Consider the following 21,686-nt stretch of genomic DNA (forward strand, 5'->3'; position numbering starts at 1 on the left):
ATTACACTCATTTTGATGGTTTTTGCCCCATCCCTCAGGCCCCAGAGGGGCAGGGACCACGAATTTCACAATTTTTGTTCCCCTCCACCCACAGATGCTATATGCCAAAATTGGTTGAAATTGGTTCAGAGGTTTCAGAGAAGAAGCTGAAAATGTTCAAATGTTAACGCACGACGAACGACGACGGACAAAAACAGATAGCAATAGGTCACCTGAATGATTCAGGTGACCTAAAAATTCACTCTGCAGGCAGAATTCACCAAGAATATAAATTAAAAACAAGAAAGATTGACTAAGCATGCAAAAACAGCTGCATAGATAAAAAGAGCGGAGGCAACATATAAAGTTACGTACACTGGACCTATTAAGGTCTGCATGATTTACAAGTACATGTGGGACCAGACCAGGTGGCAATTCAAGGTGGTAAGGTTCCTAGTTTTAATTTAGTGAACTGGAAAGCCTTGGTATATTTTGCTATTAGATCACGTACACAACTTCCTATAATTGTAACAAATCCCAGTCCACCCTGAAGTCTTGTATCTGTCCTTTGAACAGTCCCATACTATTACAATAGTGAGTCCACCCTGAAGTCTTTTATCTGTCCTTTGAACAGTCCCATACTATTACAATAGTGAGTCCACCCTGAAGTCTTTTATCTGTCCTTTGAACAGTCCCATACTATTACAATAGTGAGTCCACCCTGAAGTCTTGTATCTGTCCTTTGAACAGTCCCATACTATTACAATAGTGAGTCCACCCTGAAGTCTTGTATCTGTCCTTTGAACAGTCCCATACTATTACAATAGTGAGTCCACCCTGAAGTCTTGTATCTGTCCTTTGAACAGTCCCATACTATTACAATAGTGAGTCCACCCTGAAGTCTTGTATCTGTCCTTTGAACAGTCCCATACTATTACAATAGTGAGTCCACCCTGAAGTCTTTTATCTGTCCTTTGAACAGTCCCATACTATTACAATAGTGAGTCCACCCTGAAGTCTTGTATCTGTCCTTTGAACAGTCCCATACTATTACAATAGTGAGTCCACCCTGAAGTCTTTTATCTGTCTTTTGAACAGTCCCATACTATTACAATAATGAGTCCACCCTGAAGTCTTTTATCTGTCTTTTGAACAGTCCCATACTATTACAATAGTGAGTCCACCCTGAAGTCTTTTATCTGTCCTTTGAACAGTCCCATACTATTACAATAGTGAGTCCACCCTGAAGTCTTTTATCTGTCCTTTGAACAGTCCCATACTATTACAATAGTGAGTCCACCCTGAAGTCTTTTATCTGTGCTTTGAACAGTCCCATACTATTACAATAGTAAGTCCACCCGGCGTTTGCCACAAAAGTTCCATTCTGCCGGTAAACAGATCCACTCCAAGAAAGTGAATGCCCAGAATTGTACGAAAACTGAAAGGATACCACAATTCCGCAAATTAAAATCTGATCCTGTCGGAATTCAAGTCAGTAATGACACATATTGTGATGTTAGTTGGGAAACTGTACTATCGACACACATGAAATATATACATGGTTTTACATTTTAGTAATCACTCTACGAATATGCTAAAGATCAAGCTGTTAAAATTATTCCCGGAAATCGTATTAGCTCTGTACGCTCGAATTTGTACTGTTATTCAACCTCATGATTTTGTGCTTTCGTTTTTCTTTGAAAGACTGTCACTCAAGTAAGAAGTATGTAACTGTTAGTATATGTATATTGTACTTTCAATGACATATATTTTCGGATTGAATATTATTTGTCTTGCATGTCAACCAGTTTGTTTGTATTTCGAATTTCCTCAATTTTTCAATAATATATACATTGAATCTCTCTCACAAAAGTATAATCCCTTATTAAAGTTGTCATTATGATAAAAACTTACTATATCGTATGATAGAAAAAAAACTCTTTATATAGAATTTTTTGTACCTTATAAATTTCCTGCGCCTAGGGCATGAGAGACGTGGCAGTACGTTTTCATTTATAAATAGATCAATTTCATTCAGGGAATATCAAGGCATGTTATCTGTTTGCTTGAAACATTTGGTTTTGTGTGTCTCTTGTGCTCATTGTAAATGATTAATATATGCACTAAAATCTCGATTGACCATAGCCGACTTTGTTTTAAGGTAATATGAATTGGCACTGTTCAAAATGAATTCATTATAAAAACATCAAGTATTCAAGAAATTGTTATGGTGCATTTTCTTACATGAAGCTATCATTGTTACTAAAGTACAGATTCATCAACAGCTTCTCTGTTTCTTCTGTTTGAGTTCCTCTTTTCCTGCTAATGCTTGTAGTAAATTATACTGTTGATATATGATTAGCGCATTGAAATTAGATAACGCGTCACTAATCAATGAGCTTGACAGCGAAGCATTTAGTTTGCCACAAGATGTTATGTTGAATCTATGGTCTAAACCAGTGGTGGATCCAGGATTTTATGAAAGGGAAGTCTATGGTGTCTGAAAGGAGAAGGAACACTTAGTATAGCGCTTTGGCCTAGTAAAATCAAGGAAAATAAAGAAGACGTTAACATAATTTTACCTATCGAAATTATCTTCTCTTAAAACATAAATACGAAATGGCCTGACCCTTAGTGTACCTTCTCCTTTCTTGACAAGCAGGCAAATAAAAAGGAGAAATTAATGGATTACGCCTTGGAATTAAGAGACTGGGGTCTGGGAGCCAAAGAATTTCACATCTGTTGTGTACTGATGATTTTACTGATAAATACTAAGTGCACCATTGTATTTGGGAACATAAACAAGAGGGCTGTTCACTGGAACATCTTTTAGTGAGGGCCTACTAGTAGTACATTTTCATTACTGGTAATTTACATTTGGTGTATAAGGATATGTGTTGTTTCACCTTTGCAATTGACAAAACGCGGATTTCCAATCAGAGAGTACTATGTACAGTGTAATAGGATAATATATGCTGTACCTTATTGCTCAGTAAAATATTCTGCATGTCAGACTGAACGCTCCTTATTTATTATTGCAGGTAGACCAATATGCAGTGGAATTCTAATACAACTTTAAGGAGTCACAAAATAAGAATGGGTGGCATGCAACGAAAGCAGATAGTGGCTTATTGTGCTCTCACGGCTGGCTTTGGTCTGTTGAGTAATGCGTACAATTTCTATTATGTGAAAGTCTTCCTGAACTTTTACCACATACAGGAATCATGGTTCCAATTCTCACAGGTTCTGTTTTTAGTATGGAATGCTATTAATGATCCTTTGTTTGCTTACTGTGCTGACAACAAAAACTTCAAACTTCTTAAAACTCGCCGCAGCATGATTCTGTACTCGGCTCCATTTTTCTCTCTGTCCTTTTTGATACCATGGTTTCAGTGGAGTACTCATCCAGTTATTGTAGGTCTTCACTTAGTCATTGCCCTGTGTTTATGGGACACGCTCTTTACATTTATTGGTTTGGCAGCATGTTGTCTTTTCACTGAAATCTCTCAAGATATTGACACGAGAATTACCTTGACCCGAGCTTCACAATTAGCCTCACTGTTCAGCTCGTGTAGCATAATGGTATTGGAACATGCTTCTCATGGTCTGCAAGATTTCAGGGCATTCCAAGTAACTACTATATTTATAGCAATATTCAGCTGGTATCTGATGTATTACTGTGGGAAACACTGCCATACACAGTATGACCTTAATCAGATGGAAGACGGAAACAAGTCTGCTGATGAAGTTTGTCATCAGAAAACTGGACAAGAGTCATACTGGCAACAGACATGGCAGATAGTCAGGGACATCAACTTCATTTCCTTTGTGATCACCAACTTTTTTCAGGAATTTCACCGAACCTTTCTGTTCAACTTTCTGGCCATTATTTGTGATCAACTGATTTCTTCGGATGAAATCAGTCAGAGTGCTCGAAGTACTTTCTATGGTAGCATTCCATTTGCTTCAAAGGTAAGAATGAAATTAGAAACTTTTTATGGTATGCAGTGTTCTGTTTTCTGTAAAGGTAAGAATAAAATAAAATAAAAACTTGTTACGATATATGAAGTGTTCCATTTGTTTCAGTTCCATTTGTTTCAGTTCCATGTGTTTCAGTTCCATTTGTTTCAGTTCCATGTGTTTCAGTTCCATTTGTTTCAGTTCCATGTGTTTCAGTTCCATGTGTTTCAAAGGCAAAAATACAATAAAATAAGAAACGTTGAAAGATAACGTTCCATTTGCTTTAAACCGCAGCGGTGGTCTAGAGGAAGAGCGTTCGCCCCGCATGCAGAAGGTCGGGGTTCGAATCCCAACCGTGACAGACCAAAGTCGTTAAAACAGTTAGTGACAGTTCCATCGCCAAACACTCGGCATCAGGTGTGAATGCCACGGGTCCTCGGGAATGACCTTAAAAACGGATGTCCTGTGTCACAATAGGTATGACACGCCAAAGAACCCTCACTGCTCAATGGCCGTAAGCGCCGAGCATAGGCCTAGATTTAAAGCCCTTCATCGGTATTGGTGACGTCTCCATATGAGTGAGAAATTCTCGAATTCTAAAGGGAAAGACAACCGTAACCACATTGTTGCTTTTAAGAATGCAGTATTACTTATTGATATCGTAAATAACAGTCTTTAACAACAAACCCCCTGTTTAACCATTAAATCAATATTAATCCATGATAGATTTTAAATTACCTGTCGCTAAAAGAGCGGCCATTGAAGTTTAATTTATGACGTCACGCCGTCGGTTCATCAGCAGCACTGTAAACATGACAAGTCACGAACAGTTAAGTTTGGAATCGTACAGATTTGAGCCCGTTCTTTCGCAAGAAGAAATTGAGAAAAGAAGACGCTCAGTCATGTCGCAGACTAGGCAGACGACACACGTTTCTTCATACGAATGTCTCGAACCTCAACTTGTCATTACGCAAATGATGGATCCACAGTTTACATAGTCTTTTCTTTTTAGATGACTTGGTTGGGTCAGGAATTTCGGAAGAAACCCCAACCTTTTTTCACATCTCCCTTTCGCATTAGTACAATTAACAGCTTGTCAAGGAGGCATCAACCTATTTCGTAAAATCTACCACATGCACATATTTGATGATCTTAGAATCTCATCAAAACCGGAACAGACGGTGTGACGTCAAAATTATTTATTTTTGTGCTCTTGAATACAAAAGAGTTCCACATCATGACAGCTTCTATAGATGGCGGGAATTTCAATTTTTAACGTTTTCAAATTAGTACTGAAGCTTATCTAAGCTGTATATCAACAGAATAGTATGACAAATTTTTATCATATATATGTAGTTATCATATCATTTATCATGTAAACTTTTTTTGGACTGTTTTACCCTTTAAGCAAGATACAATCAATCAATCAATCAATCAATCAAAGATAAGAATAAGATGAAATCAAATGAAGAAATATATATAATGTTTTGAATACTTCCCTGTAACATTAAAAACTATTAAGATTTTTTCTCTCTCTCGTTTTTTTTCTCTATTTGTGCAAATCATTCTTTTTAGATGACTCACTACCTTTCCACCTCTAAATTTAATTTTCAAATAATCACGTGTGAAGCAATAAAAATATAGATTATGTGTTTCTTTCCTTGCAACAGAACTGTAATTTTTTGAAATAAATGGTTTATATTCGTGTTTAAATGTAAGACAATATTTTGAAGAAATATACACAGTTTTCGCTTTCAGGTGCTAATGTTAAATTCAGATCCAGCTGTGATAAATCAAATTTTTCCGTCTTAAAATTTTGGGTTAGAGATGGCGACATAGAATTTGTCTAAACATTGAAACGTCATTGTGATCATCATGTAATATTTTACAAGTTATAATTTAGAATGTCATACGTGTATATTTATATGTACTAGCCATGGGGACAATGACAGGCTAAATTCTCTACGACAGCAGATAACTCTCATCAGTTTCGCTGTAATAAATAGTTACTTTGAGGAAAACAATGATTAAAACGGATCTAATGCTACCATAGATATTAAAGAGGTTTCACTGAATGAATTGACAACCAGTATTAAACACCCAATTGAAATATGCGGTCGGTGATTTCACATAGAATGCATCTTTCTGTACTTTCTGTAGCTTTTGCAAGGGATTATGTTTAGATGATTTATTGGTTGATTGAATATTGTTTAACGTCCCTCTCAAGAAAATATTTCACATGGAGACGTCACCACTGCCGGTGAAGGGCTGCAAAATTTAGGCCGATGCTCGGCGCTTATGGCTATTAAGCAGGGAGGGATCTTTATCGTGCCACACCTGCTGTGACATGGGACCTCGGTTTTTTCTGTCTCATCCGAAGGACCGCCACATTTAGTCGCCTCTTACGACAAGCAAGGGGGGTACTACTGAGGACCTATTCTAACCCGGATCTCCACGGGATATGCTTAGAATCGCAACTACTACCAGTGAAATGTGTTAAAAATACCATTTCCCGTATAAAAATTATTTATCCAATTATGTTTAGATGAATAATTTTTATACGGGAAAGAGTATTTTTAAGACATTTCACAGGTAGTGGTTGCGAAAACACATAGGAAACATTCCAAATATTGCATACACTAAAAGTACTTCCTGTTTACAGTTGTATATAAAAATCGCCTACATATATATTTTAGACGAGGAATGGGACGGGATTCTCTTATTAGAATTATTTATTTTTAGAACCTCTGTATCATCACACAAGTTTGTATTTGCAGATTCTTGTGATATCAATAGCACCTGTGTTATGGCATTTCTCTTACAAGACGGTCATTCGAGCCAACTTTATTTGGAAGATCTTAGGCGGTCTTGTGATGTACTACGTCATAGGAAACGGTCATCCCTGGATTCTGATAGGCTTCATCTTGCTGGATGAGTAAGTGTTATCGATGTTTGCATAAATAACTTAGTATTATTTAGAAGGCTGTTTTGTCTATCAAATTTGACCAAAAAAATATGCCACAGAAATTGGGACGATAAAGGTGAAATGTGACAGAAATGTACATGTAACTTACAAATCACATTCTATTTAGCAACACATAATGTCAACGAAGTAATTTGCATTTTACAAACTATTTCATAAAGGCATAAGAATTTTATTTGATTAAATACGGTATTTTAGTTCACCTGAACTGAAAGTTCATGTGAGCTTTTCTGATCACCTCTGATGTCCGTCAGTCCGTCTGTCTGTAGATTTTTCACATTTTCATTTTCTTCTCCATAATCACTTTGCTTTCAAGTTTGTTCATTTCAGGATCCATATGCCCTTGCAATTACCATGCCCCGATTTTGGTGCAAAAATTATTTGATATTTAATTGATAATATGATAGTACATATATAATCGATGTAAAACATAGCAACAACCCTAAATTTAAAAAAAAACAACTGACGCAATGATGTATTTGAGACATCTAAACTTTTCATTTTCAAAACAAGGCAGTGCCCTGTTTATGATTTTTTTTGGGGTTATGGATACAGGTATTGCCCTGAAATGTAATCACTACCTTCCTCTCAGAAAAATTTATTCAGTTTGCATTTCAACTTAATTGGTGCACTGTGACCTACTTTAGGGGTAAAATGAGTCAAATATTTTCCCGGACTTTTTCTCATCATGGATACAAATATTGCACTGGAATTTTGTCTTTATGATTTACCGTATGCGGTACTCTTGTTTTTCTTTTTTTATAAGCACACCTTGTTCATTACATTCTACCACTCAACTCAAAGGGGACAAGAGTTTTAGTTCTCGAAGCAGTTCCTCATAGTTTTTGGTTTGTAATAACATTTGAAGGCTATGTCTGACCTCTTTGAGTTGTTAATAATGACAGAAGTAAAACGTAGACCCTCATTTTTAGCTCAACTGAGCTAAAAGCTCGAGTGGGTTTTTCTTATCACATTTTGTCTGTCGTCCATCCCTCTGTGTCTAAACTTTTCACATTTTCATCAATTTTTGCATGAATCATCCTTATTTGAAGGGGATTCAAGTGCTCCAAAATGAAAGGTCCTACCCCCTTCAAAGGGGAGATAATAAAAATAGGGTGGGGTCATTTAACAAGAGGCCCACGGGCCTTATCGGTCACCTGAGTACTAGTTAAAAGTATCATTAGTCCCAGGGGCAAAAAATCTAGAAAAAAAATTCCTGTTCTAAATATCTAAGCTAAATTCTAATATTCAGCAACAGTATAAAACAAGATGTGTTCTTAAAACTTCAGTGCTTTCAAAAACTGATGAAAATATAATATATGTATTATTAGTAAACGATATCACCAATTTGGACTCACCCTAATAAAGTCAAAACGCTGGGGTTGCGAAATTCACCATTTTTTGGTACATCCTTTTCTGCTTTTCCTAAATATGCATACTGTATCAGTGAACTTAAAGAAGTCCTTCAAATGAGGAAGACAATAATCACTATAATATTTTTGGCTCCACTCTGAAACCAAACCCTTACCCCCTTGGATCATGAAATTTACAATTTTGGTAAATGACTACATACTCCTTCTAAATATCCATTTAGTTTCAATTTAGTATCAATGATATTAAAACAGATATCATTTACATGTTTTGCACATATACACTATTTATACCAAGTTTGGCCCCGCCCTGGATTCAGAACCTCTACCCCGGGGATTATGAAGTTTACAATTTTGGTAGAGGCCTTCCTGCTCTATATCACTATGCATTTAGTTTTTCTTAAAGATATGCAGTTGTAGAGAAAAGTTTCAAAAACTGGCCGATTTTTGGCAGTTTTTGCCCTGCCCCTAAGGCCCCAGTGGTGCAGGAGTCCTGGAATTTACAATTTATGTCCTCCTTGTCCCAAAGATGCTTCATACCAAATTTGAAAGGAATTTGAAAGTTGTTATCAAGAAGTTAAAATTATTAGTTCTATTTTTCACACATTTGATAACTGACCATTTTAGCCCCACCCTGATACCAAAACCCGTACCCCCGGGACCATCAAATTTATAATTTTGTTAAAGGACTACCCGTTCTTTCTAAATATCTATTTAGTTTCAATTTAGTACCAATAGCACTAAAGATGTTATTTTAAGTGTTTTACGTATAAACACTACATGTATATACCAAGTTTGGCCCCACCCTGGGGTGAAAACTTTTACTCCGGGGATCATGATTTACAATTTTGGTAGAGGCCATCCTGTTCTACATCAAATTGCATTTAGCTTTTCTTACACATGTGTGGTTCTAGAAAAGAAGATTTTTGAAAATTGGTTAATTTGGGATAGTTTTTGCCCCGACCCTAAGACCCCAGGGGTGCAGGAATCCTGAAAATTACAATTTATGTCCCCCTTATTCCAAAGATAAGTTCCATACCATTTGAAAAGAGTTGGAATGGTAGTTATCAAGCAGAAGTTTAAAATGTTCAATTGTTAACGGACGATGACAGACACATACCAATGCTAAAAATCCTTTCAAGAACCACAATAGGAGAACAAATAAAAGTTTTATATAGGGATACAAAGGAAGTTAATTTAAACAAAGTCCTTTCAAGATTAGCAGAGCCACACTAAATCCTATCCAAGTGTAAATGTTCCCAAGTTGTGAGGATTCAAGTTTTTTTTTATGCCAGCGCAATTGTAGTTGGGGGCATATTGTTTTGTCCTAGTCTGTCTGAAACTTCGTTCTTGCTCATATCTTTTGAATGGTAATCACATTCCTTTTGACAAGAACTTTTCTTTGGTGCCAAAGTTCTAAACCCTTGACCTTGGAGTTTGATCTATTTTATAAAACAAAAATTTAACCTATTCAATATCTCATGAACTATATAAGGTAGGGTTATAGATTCCCTACAGTAAGGCCTTACATTTTATACATGATCTTTGACTTTGTGATCTTGAAGTTTGACCCATATTTCAAAACTTTCATCTTACTCATAATTTTTGAAATGTTAGTGATAGAGCACTTAAATGTCATGAATGCATTCCTTGTGGCAAAACCTTTTATCGTATTAAAGTTCTAAGTCCATGACCTTGATGTTGACGTTTTTATAAGAAAGTGTAACATATATATATAAAGTTCTCATCTTGTGACCTTCACCATGGGTTTTACTTACTTATAAGAAAACTTAACATTTTAGATATCTCTTGAACTTCAGGAAGGGCTTTCATATTTTGTATATGGATTCTTTATGGCAAGACCTTTCATGAGGTACCATAATTGTTTGATCTTGTGACCTTGGAGTTTCATCAAATTAAAAAAAAAACCACCCTGACCTATTCAATGTCTCCTGAACTATTTCATGTAGATCTTTCATATTTTGTGTATAGTTTCTTATGGCAATCCCTTTCATTTTATACGATGATCTTTGACTTTGTGACCTTGGGAGTTCGACCTAATTTTAAGAAAACGTAACCTAGGCAATATCTCCTGAACTATTTTAGGTAGGGTTTTAATTTTATTTTTGATATAGATTCTTAATGACAATATCTTGTGATAACCATGGTGTTTGACCTGGTGACCTTGGAGTTTAACCTACTTTTATTTTTTCTACCTACATTGTATATAGATTTCTTATGGCAAGACTTTTTATTTTATACCATGATTAATTACTTAGACCTTCACCAGAGCAGCAAGGTCATGTTAGTGATATGGGTGTTGAGGCATCCACACGATGTCTGAATTCATGTTCAGTTATGTCATGTCCCTTTGAGGCTAGGTTGGGGCACACAATATGGGGTCAACAATTTTAATGGGATAAAAAAATCTTTAAAAATCACAACAGCTGGACAACGAGAGATCGAGGATGGCTCGGGTGAGCGATATAACTTACGGGCCTCTTGTTTAAAACACCGGGTTCATTATAATTGTTATTAATGAACAGCGAAGACTCTTTAACATCGAGTAGTACCTGGATTATTGTTCCCAACTGTTACATGGCACCAGATCTACATACCATAAGTCATATAACCAGTGCCTTCACATAAACTACAGAATCAGTGATTTTACATCATACCATATAATTTAGAGCCATCACATATTTCATAAACCACAAGATCGGGGATTCACGTAATGGCATATAATCGGCGACATTATATTCGACATCAACCACGTAATTAGTGATATATGTTACGAAAACCACATAATTGATGATATCATAAATTATATTACACAACATCCTAACTAACATGAGTGTAAGGTCAAGGTCGTTAATGAAGGCATGCTTTCTCTTTCAGATGTTTTGCTAACGGTACATTTTCATTGTTTAACCTTCCCTTATCGGACATTGCTGATATCAACATGCAAAAGTACAAGAGAAAGTAAGCTCGCAGACCTGTTGTTTCATGTTTATAGACCTCTCTCTCTCTCTCTCTCTCTCTCTCTCTCTCTCTCTCAATTTGTGTTACGGGCGTTTACTCACAAATCATCAATCTTGGAGTTACAAAAGAGCCCAAAGTTGATGGGTTTCGTTTCTCTGTAAAATCAATGCAACACCAGTGAGCGATTTGGTCAAAGGGCTTTTTTGTGGTATTGCAATCTTATGTATAAACTTGCTACAAGCTTTTTAAAAAATGATGAAAATGAAAGATATATATATATATATATATATATATATATATATATATATATATATTAAGAACTGTTATTCAATTTCATCAAAGTAAATTTCTCTCTTCTCTTATATTTTCAAAATAAAGAATACATGTATATTCACAGATCATGACAATGACAGTATTTGCCTTTGTTGCAGACATCCGATATCCTCAATGGTGTTTGGAACTAATGCTTTATTTGTGAAGCCTGCCATTTCCCTGTCTCCCATGCTAGCAGTGGCCGTTCTAAACAGATATGGATACAGCCAAATTAAAAAATCTACAGGAAGCACAACAAGCTTGACAGAAAACCCTCTGTCTCCCACACAACTAGAAGATCTGAAAGGGGTCATGTTCTCTTTGGTGTGCTGGTACCCTATCGTACTTGGAACTATTCAGTTGATAAGCTGGTCATTTTACAGAATTGATAATAAGATAGAGAAGAACATTGAGGTAAAGACATAAATCTTAGCACAGTGTAAAAAGCTTCGAACATGAAGCTACCGGTTAGTGTCACTGTTTACTAATACTAATGAAGGGATGTAAAAGTATTCCTTTGTAATACATATCTATCCATTTGCAACCTTTTCATCACTAAACTATTTTGACTCTAGTCTATCAAGTTTTTCAAAGCTTTGTTGATATCAGCACAAAGTGTTTAACTGGGATCTCGAGGTGTATCATCTTCCAAAATCAAGTGTTTCTGATCCGCTCCACATGTTTATGTGGAGCGGAGCGGATCAGAAACCCTTGACTTGGAAAGATGGAGTTGTATAGTAAAACATATTATTGCCGTGTAAATAGTCATACAGGAAAACAACAAACCAGAGCTTTGAAATGGTGAATAGATGAAAATGCACATTATGTAGATATAGAACAATTTGTACGGTTTTAAGGTAGTAGAATACATATTTATGAAAAGAAGTAATGGTTGCTGTCCTTTACTTGACCACACGAACAGAGAGGAGATTATATTATATAGATATATCTATTATATTTTTTTTCGTTGTTATGAATTCAGTGATGCCTTAATTTGGTATGAATAATATCAAGACTACGTTTTCCAAATGTATATACAAAAAAAAAAAAAAAAAAGAAGAAATAAAGTGTGCTGAGGAGATTTTTTTTCTCTCTCTAGCCGACCAAACCTACTAAGTGAGGACGTCCTCACAATGTGTAGAAGTGAATACACACATATATTATTCTAAAGGCAAAAAAGTACAATGTTAGGTATAGCTATAGGGATACTTAGTTTATCTAAAACTCTCTTTCGAATTATGAAAAAAGAAAGGTTTTTAGAGAGAATATTAGTTAGGATATGTCCGCACACCACTCGTCCTCACTAAGCTAATATTTTGTATCTACATCTTTCACATGCTGCAGGTCACATTTATGAGGACGTAATTGTGAGGACATTATTTTTGTCCACATAGTGCAATTCTGTCCTCACAACTTCTGTCCATTGGTTGAAATTTGTCCTCACTTTACACATTTTACTGCCTCCTCTCTCTATTAACAAAAGGGTCCCCCTGTCACCAAATCTATTTGAGGTTAATTATACATTCATCCGAGAAAACATCCATTTGATAAATTACTTCAAAATCCTGATTATAATCTTCATCAAATATTCATTAATGTTTTGAATCAACAATTTATTATATTATATTTATTATATAATTGTTACTTATCTTATTATAAGCCTGCAAACGAAGTTGTGGGGGTATTCTGGAATGACCTTGTCCGTCTGCAGATATCATTTGTCTAGAGGATACCTTTAACACCAATGAACAGATTTCATCAAAACTTTATATATATCTTATATGTTGTGCACCTGCTATTTTGATTGAGATATTTTGATATTCAAGGAAGTTGTGGATATTTTTTTCCATTTTGAGGGAGTGTTGTCAGTTTCCAGAGTATATTTTAAAAACCATTGAACATGGAATCAGGTTGTCCGTCCGTCCGTCTGTAGACGTAATGGTTTCCGGGCTCTAAAGCGTTATCCTTTCCACCTACAGTCACCATATCATACGTATGGACTACCCATGGGACGAAGATGTTCCCTATCGATTTTGAGGTCAAAAGGCCAAGCGCACTGGACATCGAAGTAGCAATATGGTTTCCGGGCTCTAAAGTGTTATCCTTTCACCTACAGTCGCCATATCATATATATGGCGAAGATGTTCCCTATCGATTTTGAGGTCAAAATGTCAAGCGCTCTAGTCATCGATGTAGCAATATGGTTTCTGGGCTCTAAAGCGTTACCTTCCACCTACAGTCTTCATATCATACATATGGACTACCGATGGGACGAAGATGTTCCCTATCAACTTTGGGGTCAAAAGGTCAAGCGCACTCCTAGAGAAGAGACTACCCAAGGTTTTGTCATGCCCTTTCTTTTCTACACTCGGGAAAGAGGTAATTTATACCTATTAACATCACCCTTTTGGAGATTGGGGTAAGCGAGGGTATTCTTAGTGAGCATTACTCACAGTACCTCTTGTTTTTATTGAGATTCATTAATATGCAAGGAAATTATGGATATTTTCATTTTACGGGTGTTTTTTCAACATCATTGACTTAGTCATTCTCTTTTACATTTGTAATGATCTGTTCTTTCACAGAGACTACTGCATTAGTTTAGGAGAGGGTATAATGGAATCATCAGTCCATTGTTTGTCTGCCCATCTGTCTGTGGATGATTTTGTTAATAAAAGATGTGTCGTTTTCTGGCTCATGTACGCTGAATAGTAGTTATCCATGTAATATCATTCAGAAATTATATCAAGTATATCTTCAATATTCAATAATCTACTGCTGAATATATAGTTTTGCATTTACATTAATTGTTCTCAAGAATCTTCATGTCAAAAGGATGTATTTATTCTTCAATGAGCACAAATTCACTATTTCTCACCATCCAATATGTCCTGCAGGGGTATTAGTCCCGCTAGGACAGTTCTAGTTATAAATGTAACTTATTACTGAATTTGAACAACGTGTGTTTACATGAACATGTTTCGATACTATATAGTATATTAAGTTGTAAGATCTTGTATCCAAGCCATTTGGATTATATACATAATGTACAATGGAATATGTTCATCTGAACCATTCAATACATATATAATCACAAGAAACATTACACGTAGGCTTACGACACAGAGACAAAAATAAATGTTAGCTGTATACTAGTATCAGGATTTCATAGCATTTCTCATTTATGTAAGTATCGTATCAAATGCAACACTTCCAACCTTAAAAATTTACTGGTAAGCAAGTGCCTGACAAGTTAAATTCATACAGTAAACTTGATCTTTTTTTGCAAATGAAAACATTGTTAGAAACTGAGATATTCAGAAGTTTGAAACTGCCAATATTCTAGAATGAGATTCGTAAGTTAGAAAATATCTGGTCGTAATTTAGAAATTGAATGTGAACGTTACAATGTACAACATGAATAAACAGATATGATTGTATAAGTATTGTGGAACAAAAATATGTCAGGAATAGAAATAAAATATATTTTGTATCTCTTTGTCAATTACATGTATCATATAATCTTGTTAAATACACAAACGTTCATATTATAAATTTTATATGGCCGTCATAACATAGACGGATCATATTATGGTACAGTATGGGGTAGTGTGTTTGTCGGTCTGTATGTCCATCTGTAAGCATCTTGTGCGTCAATTGAAAACTACTAATAAGACTAGGATCATCAAACGTGGTACACATGTCCACAAGGATTAGAATATTCGTCATATTTTCATAGCAGTATAATACAAAATGAAGATCACGAACAGCCTATAAAACGATCAAAGGTCGTTTATTTTACTAAGTTCTAAAATTAGCAAGAAAAAAACAACTAGCGAAAACGAGCTCGAAAACTACACATGACGGATGTAACCTAACGAGGGTTTATCGATATGGTTCTGTCTTAATTGGCAAGCTGAAATTTCTTGTCGTACCGGCGACGTTTGTTCCATTTCAATTTTTTTTCTTAAGACGGCATTCTTATCATGAAGCTTCGAAACCAACTGTCAAGCGAACTTGTTAATCAGATTATATTTAACAAAAGCAAATAAATTACTGTCTTGATTGCAATCGTTGCACAGTGCTTATTTTCTTGAATTCAACTCAATAGATGCATTGATTATTAAGAAATAAAGTCCATGTTGTCTTGGAGGTTGCAGGATAACCCCCGAAGCCGAGAAATGTCTTGGAAAATAAAAGCCGAGGCGTCGGCTGAAGCTTTTATATTACAAACTATTGGAGTCCGAGGTGGTTATCCTGCATCGTCTACGGAAACAAGAACTTTATTTCTGTTCTACTCGTTTATACAACTACGAATTAGGTCACCGTGACGTCATAGCAGTTTCCGAAACGGACTAGGCCTACTTGTGTTTTGCTGACGAAAAAGGTGAGATGGTAGGGTATACTAGATCTATTTTGAAAAATATTTCAAGTATTTAGTTTGATGTGAAGAGATTATACATATGAACTGCTTTGAATACAAAGTCCAAGAAAATTACAAAACCGTGGAAGAATTTAACTTCTCTGTGTAACGCCATCTTTGTGTACATGTTAATCGACCTCGGAATGCAGACGATTGATTTATATTCTTCAGTCATTTTGCAACATATAATGATTATTTTTTTATGATTATAGAATTGAATGATCAATTATCGACTTTATTGTTGTGTTAACAAACCAGGAAGTGCAAACGAGATGTGCAGCGTTCTTCTCCCAATCAGTTATTACGTATGAAAGTATATCGCAGAATAATGGCCACGACATTAATCTAATCTCTGTAATAACCGTGATACGAGAGGAATTGTATATCGTGTGTTGTACTCTGTAAATGGTAAATTCATAAAAACATACATGTATTAATAAAAATAAAAGGAGGCCATATTGTTTGTTTCTAGTATAACATTCTAGAAATATAATCGCTCTCGCTGGGTCATAATTGCCTTCAGTACAGGTTATGAAGAGTTGTCGTTCTTGCTCATACGAGATCGTCCCATCCGTAGGAGCTTCAAAAACATATAAAAGTTGATTTTCATTTGTCAAAATTCAATTAATTTTTTTTTCAAACATTAAACATAAATTGTCTTAGAAAACTTAGAAAGGTTTGCATATACAGTGTACACCAAATTTGTAAATAAAAAAAAATCGACATAATGCGTATTAATAAGTGAATGTTTTAATAGAATATTTCGTGATTTATTTTAGCTCACCTGAGCTGAGAGTTCAAGTGAGCTTTTTTGATTACCTTTTGTATGTCGTCCGTCCGTCTGTTTGTCTGTAAACTTTTTACAACTGAACCAATTTCAATCAAACTTAGCACAAATCATCCTTGGGCTAAAGAGATTCGCACCTGAGATTTAGTGAATGTCATTTTTTTTGAAAGTGTATTTTTGATTTTAACATTGAAGGAAAATTAGGAAATTAAAAAGAAAAACTGGGGTAGCAACGCTTGTTATTGAGCTACAGTGTTCTAAACATGGCCTTTTTGCACTTAAAATGTATTCAGTTAAACTTGATTTGTCTGTTTGTGTCAAAACAACATAAGCAACACAAATCAATCATTACATAAAATAGATATATAATCATGTCTTTAAAAAAAAGTTCAATACTGCTAATAGATAATGACCTTTTTGCACTTGATATACAAAAAAATTCATGATATCAAATTTGAGAGTTTTAAAGGACATATTACCAGTAATATCAATTTCTAAAATTCCACATGATTTTCAAGGTCTTGTATTAAAATGAAATTTTAAAACGTGGGAGTTAGAGACAAAATTTATAAATCATTGGCATTAACTTTATTTTTATACAAAATTTCGAGTAAATTGATTTAAACTTTTTAAAGAATCGGTGCTTTGTTTGGAAAAATATATCAATCAAATTAATGAATTGCAACATTTGAACTAGTTCCAAGTCTCAACTATATGTACTTGTATCATAAATTGTAAAACTGAAATACACGTATAGGAGTATACAAATAGATATATTGGATGAAACAGAAACTGTGATATCACACAGATTTATAATTTTTGATTAATCAATCCTCCCGCCACAAAATATAGACCCTGCCAAACCCTTTTAAATTTGAATTGACGCAATTTTTTCAGCTGGATAGGATTCAGTAATAGATGTGTAATATGTTTGCACCAATGGGATCAATATTGAACCAGTAAATACTTCGTTGTAGCATCCTGCGCAGTTGTGTTGGAAAACTCAGGAGTTAACTTCTTTAAGGGGTTAAGTTTGTTTAGACTTAAAAGGGGAGATAACAAAGATGAGACAAACATTGGATGGGATCATTTAAAAATCTTTTAAAGAACTATTGGGCCCGAAAATTTGAAATTTACATGAAAACTTCCCGACATGGTGTAGGTTCAAGTTTGTTCAAATCAGGCCCCCTCCCCCGGCATAAGATGGGGGCTCCAATAGGATATCAAAATTTTACATGCCGATATACTGGAAAAATCTTAATAACCACTGGACTAGAAAGCTTCTTGACATACAGTATATTCAAGATTGTTGAAATTATGGACTCCGGGGGTAGGATGGGGCCACAATAGGGGATCAAAGTTTTACATGCCGAGATATATGGGGAAATCTTATAGAATCTTCTTTTCAAAAACAATAGGAACAAATTAATCATGCTAATATGCAAGCATTCCTAGGTAGTGCAAATTCAAGTTTATTCAAGGGATCAAAGTTTTACATAGGAATTTACACAGAAATATCTTTTAAAAATTTCATCTCAACAGAAGCAGGTCCATCATTAGCTATAGTGGTATGCAAGTATCTTCATGTAGTTTAAATTGAAGTTTGTTCCATTCAGGGGCCCTGGGGATAAGGTGGGTCCGTAATAGGGGATCAAACTTAAGTTTTACGGGGGGAAGATACATAAAATGAATTTTGCAGGGTCACACTAAATAATATCCAAATACAAATGATCCCAAATTGTGTGGATTCAACTATAGTCGGAGGCAAATTGTTTTGTTTTGTCTATTTGTCCGAAGCTTTAACCTTGACCTTAACTTTTGAATGGTGAGTGGCATGACTCTCATAATTTATATGCACATTGCCTTTTCTTTATTGCCAAGAATTTTAACCTTATGACCTTGACCTACTTTAAAGAAAACATAACCTATTGAATATCTCTTAAACTATTTAAGGTAGGTCTTTCATAATTTGGATATAGATTCCTTGTAGTAAAGTCTTACACTTAATGATGTTACAGATGTCCATGGTTTTGTAGGGGGAGTCAATTTAGTCATAGGTATGTACATGTACAGCATGAATTAAAATCAAATTTGCATATATACTTGCACTTTAATTAAGGGAAACCAAAATCAAATGAATACCACTTAAACCCGCTAGTTTGCATGCATAGTATCCGAATGATTAGCTTATAAATACATGTATATATTTTCATTAATTGCATGCACTATATGTATATTGATCACTGTTCGTTATCTTCACCTTTCATTGACAAGAATCTCCCATTTTTAACTATCTATACCTACAGTAAATGCTATGTATATGTATACATTTTGTGAGATTTCCAGAAAAAGTAACAAAGAATAACTTGTTTTGACGTACATGCATGTTAGTCTTCAACGATCGGTACATTATAATTGATGATTATGAAGACTTACTTTTTCAAAACAGAGAATTATTAAGTTATACAAGAAACTAAGATGCTTATAATACCATTGCATGGTGCTCTATATACATATATTCATAATTTACTTTTCTAACAAGAGGCTCGTCGGTTGCATTGCTGATCCACTTAACATGGGTTTATCATTAATTTGCGTTAAACTCCTTCAGACACTATTTGAACAAAACCTTTGAACTTATATTGTTCGTTCTAGATATTGCTATGCTATGTTCTAGATATTGATATGCTATTGATCGATATCACTATTTTGCAGGTGGTGCATTGCAAACAAGATTAAAGAAGGGGTTAAATGTCGTTGGAGTAGACGAGAGAAACGATATGGTCAGATCCTGCAAGAGACTCCTGTATTAATTTAATTAAAATCTTAATTTCTCGATTAACAGAAATGTTTGAAATCTATATTAACCTTTTTTGGTTTTCTTTTTCATGAGCCTTCTAATCGGTGTTAAATAGTAAACTAAACTGACTGCATTGGCTCTAGATAGAATATCATGCAATATTTGAATTGACATAGAAAGACATTCAGTGCCTGCATTGACTCGTGCAAGAGGTCGTCTCATGTCTGCATTGACCTGACATATACATGTAAGGTCATTCGATCCCTGCATAGGCTGTACAAATGCTTGTATTGACTCTGAAAAAGGTCATCTACTACCTACATTGTCCATACATATAAGCTCATTCAGGGCATGCAATGGCTTTAATAGGTAATTGCATATGACTCTTGAGAGAATCGTCTCATGTCTGCATCACTCTACATATATCGGGATCAGGCAGTGTCGTCACCGGCTATTAAAAGAGTGTTTTGTTGCATACATTGGCTCTTGGAAAAAGTGGTCCAATGCCTGTATTGGCCTTGGGGGAGAAGTACAATACTTGTATTGGCCGTTGAGATTCATTCAATGTCTGTATTGGCCCCAGAAAGAGTCGACCAATGCCTGCATTGGCTCTTAAAAGAGTGATACAATGCCTGCATTGGCTCTTAAAGTCACCCAATGCCTGCATCGGCTCTTGACAGAGTCGTCCAATGCCTGCATTGGCTCTTGAGGGAGTGGTCAAATGCCTGTATTGGCTCGTGTGAGAGTGGTCCAATGCGTGCATTGGCTTTTGAAAGAGTTTTCATACGTGCCTGCATTTACTCATGAAGAGTATTTCGTTGCCTGCATCCCAAGAGAGTAGTTCAATGCCAACATTGACCCTGGAAAGGTAGGATAAATGCCTGCATTTGCCGTTGAGTGGTCCAATACCTGCATTAACCATCGAGAGTCGCCCAATACCTGTAATGGCTTTTGAGAGAGTTGTACAATGCTAGAGTCACACAGTGCTGGTATTTGCTTTACGGATAGTGTGAAATTCCTGCATTGACTTTGAAATGAAAACATTCTCCTCCATTGTGATTCTTGTGACTTCGACATTAGAGTTTGAACTACTTTGAAGAAAACATAACCTGTTAAATATTTATCTCTTGGTTGCTTAAGGAAGGGTTATTTTTTTAACGTCCCGCTCGAGAATTTCTCACTGATATGAAGACGTCAGGGCTGCAAAATGTAGGCCTATGCTCGACGCTTACGGCCTTTGACTGCAGGGAGCGATCTTTATCGTGCCACACCTGCTGTGACTCGGGGCCTCGGTTGGTTGGTTGTCTTATGTCCCACTCGAGAATTTTTCACTCACATGAAGATGTCGGAGGCTTCGGTTTTTGCGGTCTCGTCCCAAGGACCGCCCCATTTAGTCGCCTCGTACGACAAGCAAGGGTATTAGGGACTTATTCTAACCCGGATCCCCACGGGCCTATAAGGTAGGGCTTTCATATTTTGTACATACAAAATGTACATTCTTTATGGCAAGGCCTTGTGATACCATGGTGTTTGATCTTGTGAAATTGACCTTGGAGTTTGACATACTTTTAAAAATCGTGATCTGTTCAATATCTCCTGAACTATTTAAGGTAGAGCTTTCATATTTTGTATATATATTTCTCATGGCAAGACTTTTCATTTTATACCATGATATATGACATTGTGGCCATGAACTTCTCCAGAACAGCAAGTTGAAGAAATTCCTGTTACTGATTAAGATTCGGATGATTCGGACTTTGAGGAATCCCTTTGCGGTGTTTTCCAATATTATCATAATAACTATTTTTATTTTATAAAACTTCATTTATGAGATATAAAGTTTATGAGATAATTTATAAAACATATAAGATAGTTTATATGTTTTATAATCTTATAAAAATAAATTTATGAGATATCTTCTATTTTCATAAGGTATCTCATAAACTTCATAAGATATCTTGTTTAATATTCAGATATCTTGCATGTATATAGTTTATAAGATGTCTTATATATTTTATGAGATATCTTAAACAATTTACTAGATATCTTTTCAAAATTTGAAGATATCTCATAAATCGTATAAGATATTT

At 35.3% G+C, this 21,686-nt stretch overlaps 1 protein-coding gene across 6 annotated transcripts; it reads left to right on the forward strand.

The window, feature by feature from the left end:
- Positions 1-1,590: 1,590 nt before the first annotated feature.
- LOC125670023 (transmembrane protein 180-like) lies at positions 1,591-21,360 on the forward strand. 6 transcript variants are annotated; one of them, XM_056161944.1, is made up of 7 exons: positions 2,041-2,140; positions 3,021-3,951; positions 6,717-6,874; positions 11,191-11,274; positions 11,706-12,000; positions 18,815-18,853; positions 19,512-21,360. In XM_056161944.1, exons 2-6 carry the CDS (start codon positions 3,031-3,033, stop codon positions 18,830-18,832), a joined length of 1,476 nt encoding a protein of 491 aa, XP_056017919.1. In that variant the 5' UTR covers positions 2,041-2,140; positions 3,021-3,030; the 3' UTR covers positions 18,833-18,853; positions 19,512-21,360. The 6 variants fall into 6 exon arrangements, with proteins under 6 accessions (XP_048760873.1, XP_048760874.1, XP_056017919.1 ...); XM_056161946.1 differs by having other exon boundaries at positions 2,042-2,140; positions 18,833-18,853; positions 19,512-21,359; XM_048904916.2 differs by lacking the exons at positions 2,041-2,140; positions 18,815-18,853 and adding an exon at positions 1,591-1,695 and having other exon boundaries at positions 19,512-21,359.
- Positions 21,361-21,686: the final 326 nt, after the last annotated feature.

The sequence above is a fragment of the Ostrea edulis genome, chromosome 4 (genome assembly GCF_947568905.1).
Source record: "Ostrea edulis chromosome 4, xbOstEdul1.1, whole genome shotgun sequence".
NCBI lineage: Eukaryota > Metazoa > Mollusca > Bivalvia > Ostreida > Ostreidae > Ostrea > Ostrea edulis.

What these genes read in the sequence shown, in the direction of transcription:
- LOC125670023 (XM_048904916.2), top strand. Translation starts at nt 3,031, where the DNA reads ATGCAGTGGAATTCTAATACAACTTTAAGGAGTCACAAAATAAGAATG. An exon ending in GGCTTCATCTTGCTGGATGA is followed by an intron (nt 6,875 to 11,190) that starts GTAAGTGTTATC and finishes TTTCTCTTTCAG; the next exon opens with ATGTTTTGCTAACGGTACAT. An exon ending in AGATAGAGAAGAACATTGAG is followed by an intron (nt 12,001 to 19,511) that starts GTAAAGACATAA and finishes ACTATTTTGCAG; the next exon opens with GTGGTGCATTGCAAACAAGA.